Source organism: Cololabis saira, chromosome 13 (genome assembly GCF_033807715.1).
Source record: "Cololabis saira isolate AMF1-May2022 chromosome 13, fColSai1.1, whole genome shotgun sequence".
Classification (NCBI taxonomy): domain Eukaryota; kingdom Metazoa; phylum Chordata; class Actinopteri; order Beloniformes; family Belonidae; genus Cololabis; species Cololabis saira.
Window position 1 is genome coordinate 34,836,930 of NC_084599.1, and position 14,673 is coordinate 34,851,602.

Genomic DNA, 14,673 nt, shown 5'->3' on the forward strand with positions numbered 1-14,673 from the left:
AATTAATAAAAATAAGCAATACTTTGATGAACACTACAGGAGACAATTTAGAATTTAGAAAAATCATAATCCAGGTCTTCAAGATGAGCCTGAAACTTTCACCAGTGATAGTTTCCACAGCCTTCATGGAAAGATAGAACAAAAATAGACGTGGGCGTCTTTAGCATAACAAGGGAAAATAATTTCATGTTTGTTGATGGTACTGACCTCCCCAAAAAAAGCATTTTTAGAGTGATCAGATGTGGTCCCTACTCGGAACCCTGTTGAACACCGGATATATAACCTTTTATTTACATAAAGAAATTGGACTCAGATAAAAATGACTTAAATCCGTCTAAAGTCTTAATTCAAATGTCAACTTCAAGTTTTATTAATAAGAATTTGAGGTCAATGGTGTTAAAATGATCAGAGAGATCTTTGAGGACCAGCTCAATTAGACTGAAAGTCTTCATACAAACCATTATCTGGCAAATGTGGAAAATAGTGGAGTCTAGTTTGGTGACATTAATTCAGCCAGACTGATGAGAAGAAACAGCGTAAATTAGGAGAGTAAATAAATAAATAAAAAGTAAATTTTCTCCCCAACGGACAAGTTCATAAAGTCACTGCTGCAAAGCGAACGCTGAGGTAATTCTTTATTCAACAGAGCAACAACTCTTTCTCAACCGTAGTGTTGAGAAGGAACCCACGATTATTCTTGTCTTCTTCTATCAGCAGTGAAAAGTATGTAGTTCTAGCCCCACACAAGGGGATTTTATACAAAGGTATTACTTCTCGCAGAGGACCTGACCTCACAAATCTCAGCAATGTGCAGTAAATCTCCTCTAGTCAAACACGATAACCGCCAATCAAGTATCTTGTTCAGAAGTCTTGTCCTTTTTGTTACAGGTTTGGCACGAGATTGGCAGAGTGGAGAATTCCTCTTCAGCGCTATCTCAGGCGCCTGTTCATAATCTCTCGCAAGCTTTTAACTGATAAAGAACTTTACTTTTTTCCATGACTTGGAAGAAGTGACCGTGTCATTATTCACATTTAAACATGCTCTCGCCAATCCTGGCAGGGGATACGTATCACAAGCCAATCCTGGCCTGATACCAGCATGACCTAAGCCTGCAGAGGACTTCCTGCAGAGCATGAGTGTGTATGTGAGAGACAGTCTTACTCTCACTTTCACTCTGTCTGAGTGACCCTAACCAGGGATTTCTGTCTGGCTCTAAACCAAAGGAATGAGCGTATGCGTGTCTTCACCGTACAGTACGTGTGAATGTGTGCATGCACAGTTGTGTCCATCTTCTGTTTCCTGTCTGTGTTTTATGGACTGACTGATAGTGTTCTTCTGAGTCTACCTTATCCATCAACTGTCATGTCAGTGAAACGGAGAAGAAGAACAGATAAGGAGAGGAAATCTTTCTGGAGTTTTTCTACCACACAAAAGGTAAAGGTAGTATCGCTAGGGATGGGTAGAGTAGCCAAAAATTATACTCAAGTAAAAGTACTGTTACTTCAGAATAATATGACTCGAGTAGAAGTAAAAAGTAGTCATCCAAATAATTACTTGAGTAAAAGTAAAAAAGAACCATTCAAACAGACAAAAGTACAAAATAATCATCATCAGGCAAATTAAATCAATAAAATTAATTAAAATTAATAAAAATAACTTAAATTAAAATAATCTTAAAGTAAATTCAAGTACTTTAATAAATAATACAATAAATAAAATAACAGAATAAAATAATAAATTAATAATTTCAAGCCTTTGTACTTTTTTTTTAACCAGAACTAGAACAAGCCCATGAACTCATAGAAAGTCTGTGTGTGTTTGAGTCTGTGTAAATGTGACAAAACATGCAAAAAACAAAACTTTTTCCCAAAGAATCACTCAGTGATGTCATGAGATTGACGCGTACGCGGATAAAAGGGATAAAAGAAAAGTAACAGCTCAACGTAGCCTAATGTAGCAGAGTAAGAGTAACAGTTTCTTTTTCACAAATCTACTCAAGTAAAAGTAAAAATAATAGTGATTCAAAACTACTCCTAAAAGTACAAAATTTCCCAAAACTTACTCAAGTAAATGTAATGGAGTAAATGTAACTCGTTACTACCCACCTCTGAGCATCGCTCATAGCATCTCTCTGGCCTCTGGCATGAAATGAACACATGCAACTATCTGTTTTGTTCAGCGTCCCGTGACGACATATATGAAAAGTCATTGATGGGACACAGAAACATCCTGGAGGAGTCATCATGAGTGTTGGTTACCTTTATTGGAGATGTAGTGTTTGCTGGGTGTGGTGAAACCTCTGCTGCCGTGGCTGTTGATGGCTGCCACCCTGAACTGGTACCAACGCTGAGGTCTCAGATCTGACAGAACCACATCCTCAGAGAGGGTCTGAAAACACAAACCATTACGATGCAACATCACCGTTACAGAAAAAAACCCATTCCCTCAGCACCAACAGTGCGAGTTAAATACTGACCATCCATCACAAAGATCACAATTACTGTATAATCATTTTAAGATAAGAATTTGAGCTGATTGATGAGTTGTTTGCTGGTTTGAAGTCCCCTGTGTAAAAATAGTAACATGCCTTTTTATATTATTATATAAATGCAACAGTTGTCTATCTCATGGTGCTGATTTTATCACAGTTAGGGCCAAATCCACAAAGAATAGATTGCGCCCGCAAATAGTGCTGTGAATTGCGCCGCATTTGCGCCCGCAATTTTTCTCGGCTGCAAGTTTTGCAGCTGAGTGCAATTTTCTCTTGTCTGAGTAAGTGAGCGGAGCTGTTTCCAGTGTTCTCCATATTTCAGCATACAGATTGGTCCATAATGAAAACTGCAGAGAGCACAACAGCCTCAACTTTCACGTATTTGTACTTATCTAGTATTTCGCATGTATGACATAAGCTAATGAAATGTCAAATGTTAAGAGGCTGTGCGCATTTACGCACAAGGCACAGCACCGGTAACTTCATTAACACCGGATCGGGATCAGATCAGGATCTGACGGTAATTCATGTTCTGTGTTTTGCTACACACACCTACAGGTCAGCTGTTAAACACACACATTCTAGATTTATATGTTTATATGGTGGAATTGTTTGTAATAAAGCAGCCCCTACTGTATGGATGAATCCTGAGCTACCTGTTATTTTTATTTTTAAATCCGAGATAAGTCCACAACCCCACTTGATCTGACTGTCTACAGTCATGTCTGACTGTAGATTTCACCCTTAATATCATTCAGTATCACACAGGCTTGAATGATATTAAAGAGAGAGAGAAACAGAGACAGAGGGGGAGTGAGGAGTGAGTTTGCGCGCAGTTAATACACGCTTCCAAAAGACGGTATTTGCTCCACTATTTTTGCGTGTGGCAAATAGCGCTGGCCTTTGTGAATTAGACGGTTTTTGCAATGAGGCTTATTTGCATAGAAAGGGGGCAATTTTGCGTCGAATGTATGAATATTACCTAATTTACATGCATGCAAATGACACAGGCGCACCATGACACTATTTGCTTGGCAGCGCAGTTTGTGGTGCAATTTGCCCTTTGCTGGTGCTTTGTGAATTAGACGCTCTCTTTTTGTCTCATTTGCACCAGTTTAGTGGCCGAAAAAACCGCGCAATCCTTTTGTGGATTTGGCCCTTAATGTACAGGGGGGACTTTAACTGACCCTATATAGTGTCTAATAGAAATATCTGCCACTAGAAGCAGAGCGACAAGTCTCATCCATCCATCCATCCATTCATCCATCCATCCATCCATCCATCCATCCATCCATCCATCCATCCATCCATCCATCCATCCATCCACTTAATAAACTCCACTTATCTGGATTCGTTTGCAGGGACAGCAGACTAAGTGAACAGTTTCAAGACCTCTCTCTCTTCCTGGCCACCTGCTCGGAGATGTAATCTCTCTAGTGTGTTCTGGGTCTCCCCTGGGACCTCTCCCCAGATGGGATGCCTGAACCGCCCCCCAGCGAGGTTACGAGGAGGCATCCTATCCTTAACTGGCTCCTTTTGATGTGGAGCCACCCGCTTCTATCCCTGATGTCATTCTGTCAGCCACTTTATGGCTTTAGGTGAGGGTTGGACTTTAGAGAGTCTTGCCTTTTGGCTCAGTCATCTCTTTACCACAACGTACCTGTGTGGAGTCTGCATTACTGTAGATGTCAGACCTACCTCCCTGACAATCACCCTCCTCCATTCTTCCTCCACAAATGGATATGAAGTCCAGAGTCTCCAGAGTCTCACCCTGGAGCCCAGCCTGGGGGAGGGGCCGGTTCAAGAGCACCTGGTGGCCAGACATTCACCCTTGGGGCCCATTCAGGTCTTAACCCTAATGCATGACTACCTTTCTATGGGCCCACCAGTGACAGGAAAGGCCATGCCAGTCAGGTGCTGGTAGCGGCTGAAGGCGTAGGCCTCTGTGTTCTGACCCCACGGTCACAGAAACTGGATCTATTTTAATGTATTATATATTTGTATATATATATACAGGACTGTCTCAGAAAATTAGAATATTCTGATAAAGTCCTTTATTTTCTGTAATGCAAAAATGTCATACATTCTGGATTCATTACAAATCAACTGAAATATTGCAAGCCTTTTATTATTTTAATATTGCTGATCATGGCTAACAGCTTAAAAAAACTCAAATATCCTATCTCAAAACATTAGAATATTCTGGGAATCTTAATCTTAAACTGTAAACCATAATGAGCAATATTAAAATAATAAAAGACTTGCAATATTTCAGTTGATTTGTAATGAATCCAGAATGTATGACATTTTTGTTTTTTTGATTGCATTACAGAAAATAAAGAACTTTATCACAATATTCAAATTTTCTGAGACAGTCTTTAAATAATTATGTGTACAATCATAGTAGTGTATTCTTGTGTAATTTTGGTAAAGTTTTGGATATATAGCCTATGTTAATATACATTGTAATTTTGGTAAAGTTCTGGATATATATGTTAATATACATTGTTGTAGTACTATAAAGTACTGTATTACTAGAATATGTTTTGTTTGTTTGTCAAATTTTGAATAGTAAACAAGGGTTTGGCGCCTAAAAGCTATGCTTCTGCCAAACCCTTTTCGTTCAGCCATAGTTTAATTTATTTTTTCTGTTTTGTTCATGTTTGTTCTTTTTTTATGATGTTGCTGCTGAACGAAATAAACAATCATTCATTCATTCATTCATTCATTCATTCATTCATTCATTCATTCATTCATTCATTCATTCATTCATTCATTCATTCAGTCCTGTATATATATATATATATATATATATATATATATATATATATATATATATATATATATATATATATATATATATATATATATATATATATATATATATATATATATACACACACAGGACTGTCTCAGAAAATTTGTATATATATATACATTTTTATATACTGTCTCAGAAAATTTGAATATTGTGATAAAGTTCTTTATTTTCTGTAATGCAATCAAAAAAACAAAAATGTTTTCATTGAAATGTGTCCATCAGACTATGTCAGTTCTTTCAAGAGTACAAAACACGGCTGCAGCAATGCCACAGCAACACCTCTCTTAAAAGAGTGTATTATTCTTGAAGAAAGGGTTTTCTGAATAGCTGTTGCATCCATCTGTATTAGTCTGACCTTGGTGTACATATCTGATAGACTGGCAGCTAACAATTACACGTGGAGCAGAATATCAGATGAAGTGAGATGAACACAGTAAGAATGGAATTCCATATGATAATAGTGAAATTGAATGATTTGCCCAAATTATGGTTGGAATTGCCAAAGATTTATGTTTTGTCTCCCTGACAGTGCAAATGTAATCACTGCTGCTCATCCACATTCAATCACACACACACACTCACACACAGACACACACACACATGCACGAGCTGCCATCTATTTAAGTCCATAATGAGCATTCAGTCATTCAGAGTCAGCCGGTGGAACGACTGTGGCTGCCTGTGGTTCCCTTTTAAGCTCTGCTTGTTTACCTAACCTCACACAGGCACACACGCATGGACGTACGGAACACACACACACTCAGTCACACACACACACGCGCACGCATACGTAGGGTTTACCCTGGCAGAGAGTGAGACTGGCTGGGGTGGAGAGGTTTAGACAGCAAGGCAGCAGACTGATGAGGTGGAAACAGAGTCTAACATCCATCTCCATAGCTGAGAAGTTTCATCATCCAGAGCAGATTGAGTTATGAAGTAAAGATATGTTACAAACTTTGTGGCGCTGCTTCATCATTAAAGGCGCAGGGAACCATTTTTATAGCGTCCATAACTTTATTACTATCAATAATATGCTGTGCTGTTTTTTTTTTCATCTTTCTTAAATCAAAGAGCCTTCCTCTAACAACCCCAAGAAATAAAGATGAATCAATATGGGAAGAATTATAATTAACTGCTCTGGAAGAATTAACATGCACAGAAATATCGAAGCAATGATTTATCCTGATCGTTACGACGTCAACATTTTTAAAACTTTAATAACGATATGGCGCGAGGCTGTCGCAGTGGTGGGTTACCATGGCAACAGTAGCCCAAGGAGAGGCGTGGTCTTCACTGGGGTGAATGCCGATGTTCCAGCGGGACTGGAGGATGTAAATAACCGGCTCCATACTGACGTTGAACTTGGACACCCATGCCACCTTCACGTGCCCCTCCGAGTCCTCCGTGAAGCTCATCTCCCTGCGAGGCTTCAGAGGAACCCCTGCAAGAAAGAGACCTTATTGAGATAAGAGATCTTATTGTCCGCACATTTGTAAAGTAAGTAAGTAAAGTTTATTTATATAGCACCTTTCGCAGACAACGGAATGTCACAAGGTGCTTCACAAAAAATAAAACAACATCAATAATAACACGAATAAAACACTACAATAAAAATAGAAATACGATAAAAACAAGACAATATAGACAGTGGCGCAATAACCTAGTTTTTTTTCTTCTCCTCCTTCCCAAACAAGAGGACACGCCTGTCAATCAATGATGACAGCTCAGGTGATTCGTTGATTTAGAGTGGAGTTACAGCTTAAGAAAACTCAAATATCCTGTCTCAAAAAATTTGAATATTCTGGGAATCTTAATCTTAAACTGTAAGCCATAATCAGCAATATTAAAATAATAAAAGGCTTGCAATATTTCAGTTGATTTGTAATGAATCCAGAATGTATGACATTTTCGTTTTTTTTAATTGCATTACAGAAAATAAAGAACTTTATCTCAAGATTCTAATTTTCTGAGATAGTCCTGTACATTATACCTGATATTATTGGCAGATTTATTTTGTTGAGGACTTTAATGTTCTACAATGAGAATGGCTCTGAAAATGTGTAACTACCATAATAGGTTGAAATGGAAGAGGAATAGAAAACTGTCAAATGCCAAAACGAAAGTCTGACAATTCAATGAATGCTAACATGAGTTCTAGAATTCAATTATTATACATATGTGTAGATGTTGATGCAAAGCAATGTGATATTTACACATTTTGATCACATGCCATTCATAAAGGTTCTCCCAGTATGGCTCTGTGTCCCATCTTGGCCACCCCAGTAAAAATGTCCTGGATACGCCACTGAATATAGATACAACTCCTAGAATAAACGTTGAATTTGAACGTGTGACATTCACCAAGGAGCAGACAGCGGCGTTTGTGTAATGTAAGCATGAGTAAAACTTATTTTACTGAAACATAGGTGATATAATGACAGCAGAAATGGATGATCATGATCATTCGCAGGCAGCCACTAGCGCTCTAAGGATTTTTATACATTTATATCTAGTAGTAAAGAAGCATATTGCAGCTAAATTAACATTTCTTGAATGTCCCTTTTGAGACTACTGAAAAAAATATGTATAACGAGGGTTGAAAATGTCAAAACTTATTGGGCCCTTCTCTTAACCAAGTGTTTGATTTGTTGGTTCTGAGCTACTGGAAAAACCCCAGTGGTGTGAAATTATTTTGATCTTATATTCATAATTCTGGACCAGTGATATCTTATGCGGTCCTATAGTTCCCCCTCAACACTGTGTTACTTTCTAATCAATACTTTGACTGATGTTTGCACCACCAGGCAGAGTCAAGTACCACAGGATCAGAAGAAAAGTCATTAAAAAAGCTAAATTAAGCATAAAAATACCACTTATAACTTGTTTGTGTTGTAATATTGCACCAGTCAAACTCTAACCGCATCCTAACCCCGAGGAAAAGTACGAGGGAAAAAAAAAATCACTCGACACTTTTGATCAAAGCGAATCACAATTATGTTTAAAACCCATAGTTACACGTTCCAGATGTCATGAAAAATTTATAGTAGATAGTGTTAATATTTGTACAGCCTCGGCCTTCCTTCTTCTTTGTAGTAAATGTCTGCACACATTTGAACCGTTTATAGACCACTCTCACTGGAATCTGACCACACTAATGAGCTGACAGACTGTTTTAATGCTAACTGTGTGCTCATATTAAACCATACTGCTCCCCGTAAAGTAAGATCCAAGACTGCAAGCCTTAGTAAAGGACAGCGGCGTGCAGATGGAAGAAATCTGGTCCTCAAGTACACTACATGATCATGAAGGATATTTTACTCCAGTATAACGAGGCAGTAAAGACTATAATAGCTCAATATCATTTAAATATTAGCATAACCCCAGACTTTATTGAAGGATGCTCATCAGCTGATGAACCTAATTGCTCCAAGTGATGACAGACTTCGTTGAGTCCGAGGTGAAACGGATCACAACACACCTTCAGGGAGTCTGAATAACTCACAAATGTCCCTCCGGGATCAGTGTTGAGCTGTACTTTCGTTTTATGTCATTTCTGAGTACTTGGGATCTAGTCCATGGTGTTTCTTTTCACCCCTACGCTGATGACAGGCAGCTGTATTTATCCGTCAGAGTCTCTGGTCTTGGTATGCAGAGTCCACAACAACACTGCAATGAACTTTTTAATAACTGGATGCCTCAGAATTTTCTGCAGATCAGTTTCTACCATTATTATGTACTATTATTAAACATTTATTGACCCAAGAAAATGTCGGTGATATCATGAATCTCTTTCCCAAGGGCTAACATCAGTTAGTTCCAGTAAATGACTAAACACATCCTGCCATCTTTCTGGTGGAAACAAAATGTTAAATCCATTTCAAAAAACACGCAGTGTTTCGATTACGACTTTAGTCTTGGCCGGGACCGGTGCAGTTATGCCGTTTCAGGCTAAAGACTGTTTCTTACGTGTGATCTTCTGCATCTCTTAAAGACACGGATATCTTTTTATACTTTTAAATTGACCAACGCCTCGACTACCATAACAATGGAGGACCAAAACTGACATAATTGTTCCCGCAAGCGGTTGCTCTGATGAACTCCCACAAATAACAGTCTCAGAGTAACCAAACACGTGCAATAAAAATCATCTAGCACCTTCTTTAATAATCATGTCTGCCTGACTCTGCTGCACCTCTCACTTTTGTATTTCTTTTGTATCATTTTTTTGTATTTTTTGTATAATTTGTCTTGTAAAATTGTAAATAGGTTATTTTTATTTTTATTCAGAACTGTCCTTTTCTCTACCTCAAACTGCTGCACCTTTAAATGTTTATTCTGTACATAGAAATACCACATTTGTTTATTGTTTATTGTTTATTTTATCTACCTAAAGAGCGAAATTACCGGAGTCAAATTCCTTGTTGGACAATGTTCGAACCTGGCCAATAAAAAAAAGCTGATTCTGATTCTGATTCTGATAATTAAAAATAAAAGCAGAAATATATATTTTGGTTTTTCCTTTTTCTTGTACATGCATTTGTTTTTGTTTTTTTTACATTTCCTTGTCTCTTACTTTATTTAACCTTATGCATTTCTGCATTTTAACCGAATATTATGCCCTTTTATCAAGAATTGACACAATTTCCTGAGGTCCTTGTGAAATATCCGCAGCAGATATCTTTTTTGGCCCCTGTTTCGGGCAGAGTGAGGCGCTTCAACACTGTGAAATAGCCAAAAGTTATACTTGAGATACTGAGGAATAGCCGCCTGAGAAACTGCCTTTACCAAAGCCTCGACTACCATAACTATGGAGGACCAAAACTGACATAATTAAAAATAAAAGCAGAAAAACATATTTTGGTTTTTCCTTTTTCTTGTACATGCATTTGTTTTAGTTTTTTTTACATTTCCTATTCTCTTACTTTATTTTACCTTATGCATTTGCATTTTAACTGAATATTATGCCCTTTTATCAAGAACTGACACAATTTCCTGCAGATATCTTTTTTGGCCCCTGTTTCGGGCAGAGTGTTCAGAGTTCAACACTGTGAAACAGCCAAAAGTTATACTTGAGATACTTAGGAATAGCCGCCTGAGAAACTGCCTTTACCTTTATTTAAATTGGCTGGAGCCTGACAAGTGTGTCCGCAGCCGTTGAAGCAGCACTTCCTGGCGGAGGGGCAGTGCTGGTCTGACGAGCAGCTCTCCACGCAGGCGGCAGCGAATCCCGTGGCCCGCTGAGGCAGAGGGCAATCCCCCTGGCGGGACGACCTCAGCGAGGCCACAAAGTCCCGGCTTGTCACACACTCCGTCTGCTTCTGACAAAGAGAAAGAGAGGGAGAGAGAGGGGGTATTGTTATTGTTATCTTTACAACTGATGTGTAAGAACACACACACACACACACATGAGGGCATGAAAGCACACAAGAGGGGGGAAAGTGTTTCCTTTGGTAAACTCCTACTGAGGGCTTGAAAGCTCCCTTCAAGATTATGTCTCAAAGGCCGTGTGAGAGTGTGTACATTTGTGTGTAGGGGGTGTTTCTGTGTCTGTACACATGGCTGCAGTTCAGTAAGATGTAAACACAAGCTTTAGCTAACAGCTCTGAATTACACTGTGGTCCTAACCAGCCGGCAAGTCAGCCATCCAGACGGTAACATGCTTCAGCTATTGTGATGAAAAACTAATCTATCTGAAAACCGCAGCGACTGGCTCTACAAATAATCATTTGGGGCCACACACACACACGCAAAATACACACGTACACATCGAAAAGCTCTCGAACGGTATTTGTGACACACATAAACAGACTTTCAGAAAAACACACAGGAATGCTTGTTCACGTTCGCCGTTTGAGAACGTTTCCACGACGCCAACAACAGCAGGTTTTTCTAACGCAGGAGTGACAATGCCACCTAGGCGGCTCTGACTTTCACAAACATACACACACACATGCACAACATGCCCTTTCTCTTACCTCACATGACTTCAGAGAGGGCACCTTCTTGGTTTCCCACAGTTCCTTGCATGGCTGAAGGCACTGTACACGTACAAACAAACATACAAAAAGAGGAAAGCATATATAATCATGAATTAATGGATTTGAAGTTTAATCCAAGATTAATTTTTCACCACGCTGAATTAAATTAGTAGCAGCGGCAAAATAATAGAAGAAAAACTAAAACAAAGCATGATACATTTCCAAAATGGAAAGAAAACTACATCTTCAAACCAAGGAAGAACAGAGAAAAAAAATGTCTTAACAAAAAGAAGTGTCAGATACTTATAAGACATACTGTGACAGATCTTAATGTCCAAGCCAGTAGAAGTTTAAAAAGAAACACACACTCATAAAGCACACACTCATCTGGTTTCCCACCTCAGTGAACTGGTGAATGATGGCTCTTACCAAATTAAAACCAGACAACATATAAAAACTGCGGTTTCACCCTCAACCTCCTCCCCCCTCCTCCTTTTCTCTGCCTGTCTGTCTCCCTCGGCTTCCCCGTGTGCCTGGCTTCAATCATATCTCCGATTCCTCCCCACCAATTCCACAAGAAGAAACATATTTTAAAAGTGGCATAAAAAAAACGTAATCTTCGCTCAGATGAATAGGCTTCTGTTGGACGACAGAGGCTCATTTGTACACAGATGATTGTGGACTTGAAAATGAAATGTTGCACATCACGGAGCGTGTAAAAACTATTTTCACGTGTAAAAGAAACAAATAAAAAACCTGTCATAACATGAAACATATACAGCTGAAGAGGAAGCCTCAGCACGAGGCATGATGACAATTTAATGCTGTACATTCGTCATGGAGGAAAAGGTTCGGTGATGCTCCACCTAAACATCTTCCCTCTGAGAATGAAGCGTATTTGTTTCAGTCTTGAAATCCAGGAGTAAGATTTTATTTTTCTGCTCCACATGGGAACAAGGACTGCAGTCAGCTACCGTATGATTCACAGTTTAGAGTGAAATTACACGCTGAGAATAAAATCTAAATGTCCACAATTCCTTTGAGTTATTTCCATATTTCCCCTATATTTCATTTCCACATTTCCTCTAAAGCGTGTCTTCACAGTCCTCATGTATGCGTCAGTTCATCGGCTGGCGAACTGATACAATACATTACTTTGACGCATTACTAAAGTCATTGTTTTTTTTTTTTTTCAACAGGGTGAAATGTCCAAATGCAGAACATTTCCCCCTTAATGTTTGCCAGCGACAGGGAGAGCCTGAAACTTGCTAACAGCCTTGTCCGCATATCTCTACAAAACAGCAGAGCTCACCCCCACAGAACAACCCTGCGGGGTTAGTGCTCATTTTTCCACCCTTGCATCTGTCCCACTGCAGCAGCAGCAGCAGCAGCAGCCGCCTGGCCGAGAGCCCTGACATGAACCCACATTCTCACAGTCATTCGCCATCCATGTAGACAATACACATGTATAAAGAAAGATTTTATCAGACAGAATCATATTTTTTACAGTACAGACCAAAGATTTGGACACACTTGCCCATTTGTTTGAATGAGAAACTTTTGGTCTGCACTGTATATTAGTAGGATGCTGATGAAACTCTAATTCCAACTCATTTGTGGTCTGTTTGAGAGCAGAAACCAAAATAAAACTGCATTAATTGCATTATACTCCCTATGAGTGCATATTCAAACTTAACTAACTTATTTATAACGTATTCATACTTCATCCTGCTCTCTGTAAAGTCTGTATCTTGTGTCTTTCCAAGCTGATTTGTCTTTGTGTTGTACAATGTGTGGCTTCGTCATGTGACTGTATGTTAGTCTTTTTGTCTTTTTTTTTATTACTACTTGACTTCGCAGTTGTAATGCCTGATACAGTGACAAATAAAGGTATATATCTATCTAATAGGGATACAATTTATCTCTTTATAGTTTGTAATGCAGTACATAATAGAGGTAGTACAGTTGGGGACAAACGGACGTTAACTGCCAGCACTGGTTGACATGAGACAAAATAACTATAACTGGTGATCTATAGTGTTTGTTTGTTCGTTTTTGAACACATTCACAGAATCAACCTCCTCATCCTCTTTGGTGAGGTCTATGCAAATGTCCTGGAGGAGAGAGTCTAGTCCAGGGGTCGGCAACCCGCGGCTCTAGAGCCGCAAGCGGCTCTTTAGCGCAGCCCTAGTGGCTCCTGGAGCTTTTTCAAAATGTTTGACCTTTTTTTCCCTTTTTTCCCTTTTTTTCTTCTTTTTTTTCTTCCTTTTTAATCTCGACATTTAAACTTTTTTCTCAACATTTCGACTTTTTTCATGAAATTTTGACTATTTCCTCGACATTTAAACTTTTTTCTCGAAATTCTGACTTTTTTCTCTAAATTTTGACTTTTTTCTAAACATTTCAACTTTTGTCAACATTTCGACTTCTTTCTCGAGATTGTACTTCAACATTAATCTAACCATTTCGACTTTTTTCTCAACATTTCGACTTTTTTCTCAACATTTCGACTTTTTTCTCGACATTTCGACTTTTTTCTCAACATTTTGACTTTTTTCTCGAGATTGTACTTCAACATTAATCTCGACATTTCGACTTTTTTCTCGACATTTCGACTTTTTTCTCAACATTTCGACTTTTTTCTCGACATTTCGACTTTTTTCTCGAAATGCATAATGAAAAAAAAAATCTTACCCCAGTTATAACTAGATACATGCAGCATGTGTTGCCTTCATTCTAAGGCTTATAAAAGATTTTTCATTTTTTGCGGCTCCAGACATATTAGTTTTTTGCGTTTTTGGTCCAATATGGCTCTTTCAACATTTTGGGTTGCCGACCCCTGGTCTAGTCAGTAGTCTAGGAACATGAGACCAGCTCTTGTTGGGCTGCTGGCGAGAGTTTGCCTAACAATCTAAACGGGCTTTGTGGACTTGGAGAGGAGGTTCCAAACCGGGAGTTTGGTCCACAATGTCAGTAATAAGTGAGATACTTTTCAGAAGGGAGTTGGACTCTGTCAGGGTAACCATGTCCCCAACTCATAACATTTACAGAAGAACAGCCAGGGGCGAAGGGAGTCCAGTTTGGTGGTCTCAGGACTTTGTCTCCACTTTAGAGGATGATGCGGTCCTGCCGGTGTCGTGCAGCCAAGACCCTCGGCTCTCACTGGAGCCGCTTGCAGCTGAGTGAAGCAGCGGTTATGGATGGATGGGTACCAAGGTATGTATTTTATACTGAATTCTTTCACTAAGTAATTCTGCAGTGAACTAAGGGTGAAAAATTAAGAAAATAATGTAAATACTGTCCTCATCAACTGGTTGGCTGACACCAATCATCTCAAAATGGCATCTAAAATGCTTTGCACCTTCATACAGGGAAGGAAAGT

The 14,673-nt window shown here is 38.9% G+C and overlaps 1 protein-coding gene across 2 annotated transcripts in view; it reads right to left on the bottom strand.

The window, feature by feature from the left end:
* Window positions 1-14,673, bottom strand: part of anos1b (anosmin 1b) — a 61,476-nt gene that overhangs the window by 18,876 nt on the left and 27,927 nt on the right. Inside the window, exons 3-6 of one of the 2 annotated variants that reach the window (XM_061738750.1) lie at window positions 11,289-11,351; window positions 10,424-10,628; window positions 6,570-6,754; window positions 2,260-2,389 (exon numbers count right to left, since the gene is read on the bottom strand). In XM_061738750.1, coding sequence (XP_061594734.1) covers window positions 2,260-2,389; window positions 6,570-6,754; window positions 10,424-10,628; window positions 11,289-11,351 — 583 coding nt within the window. Of the gene's footprint in view, window positions 1-2,259; window positions 2,390-6,569; window positions 6,755-10,423; window positions 10,632-11,288; window positions 11,352-14,673 lie in introns of both variants that reach the window. The other variant, XM_061738749.1, reaches the window with a different exon arrangement.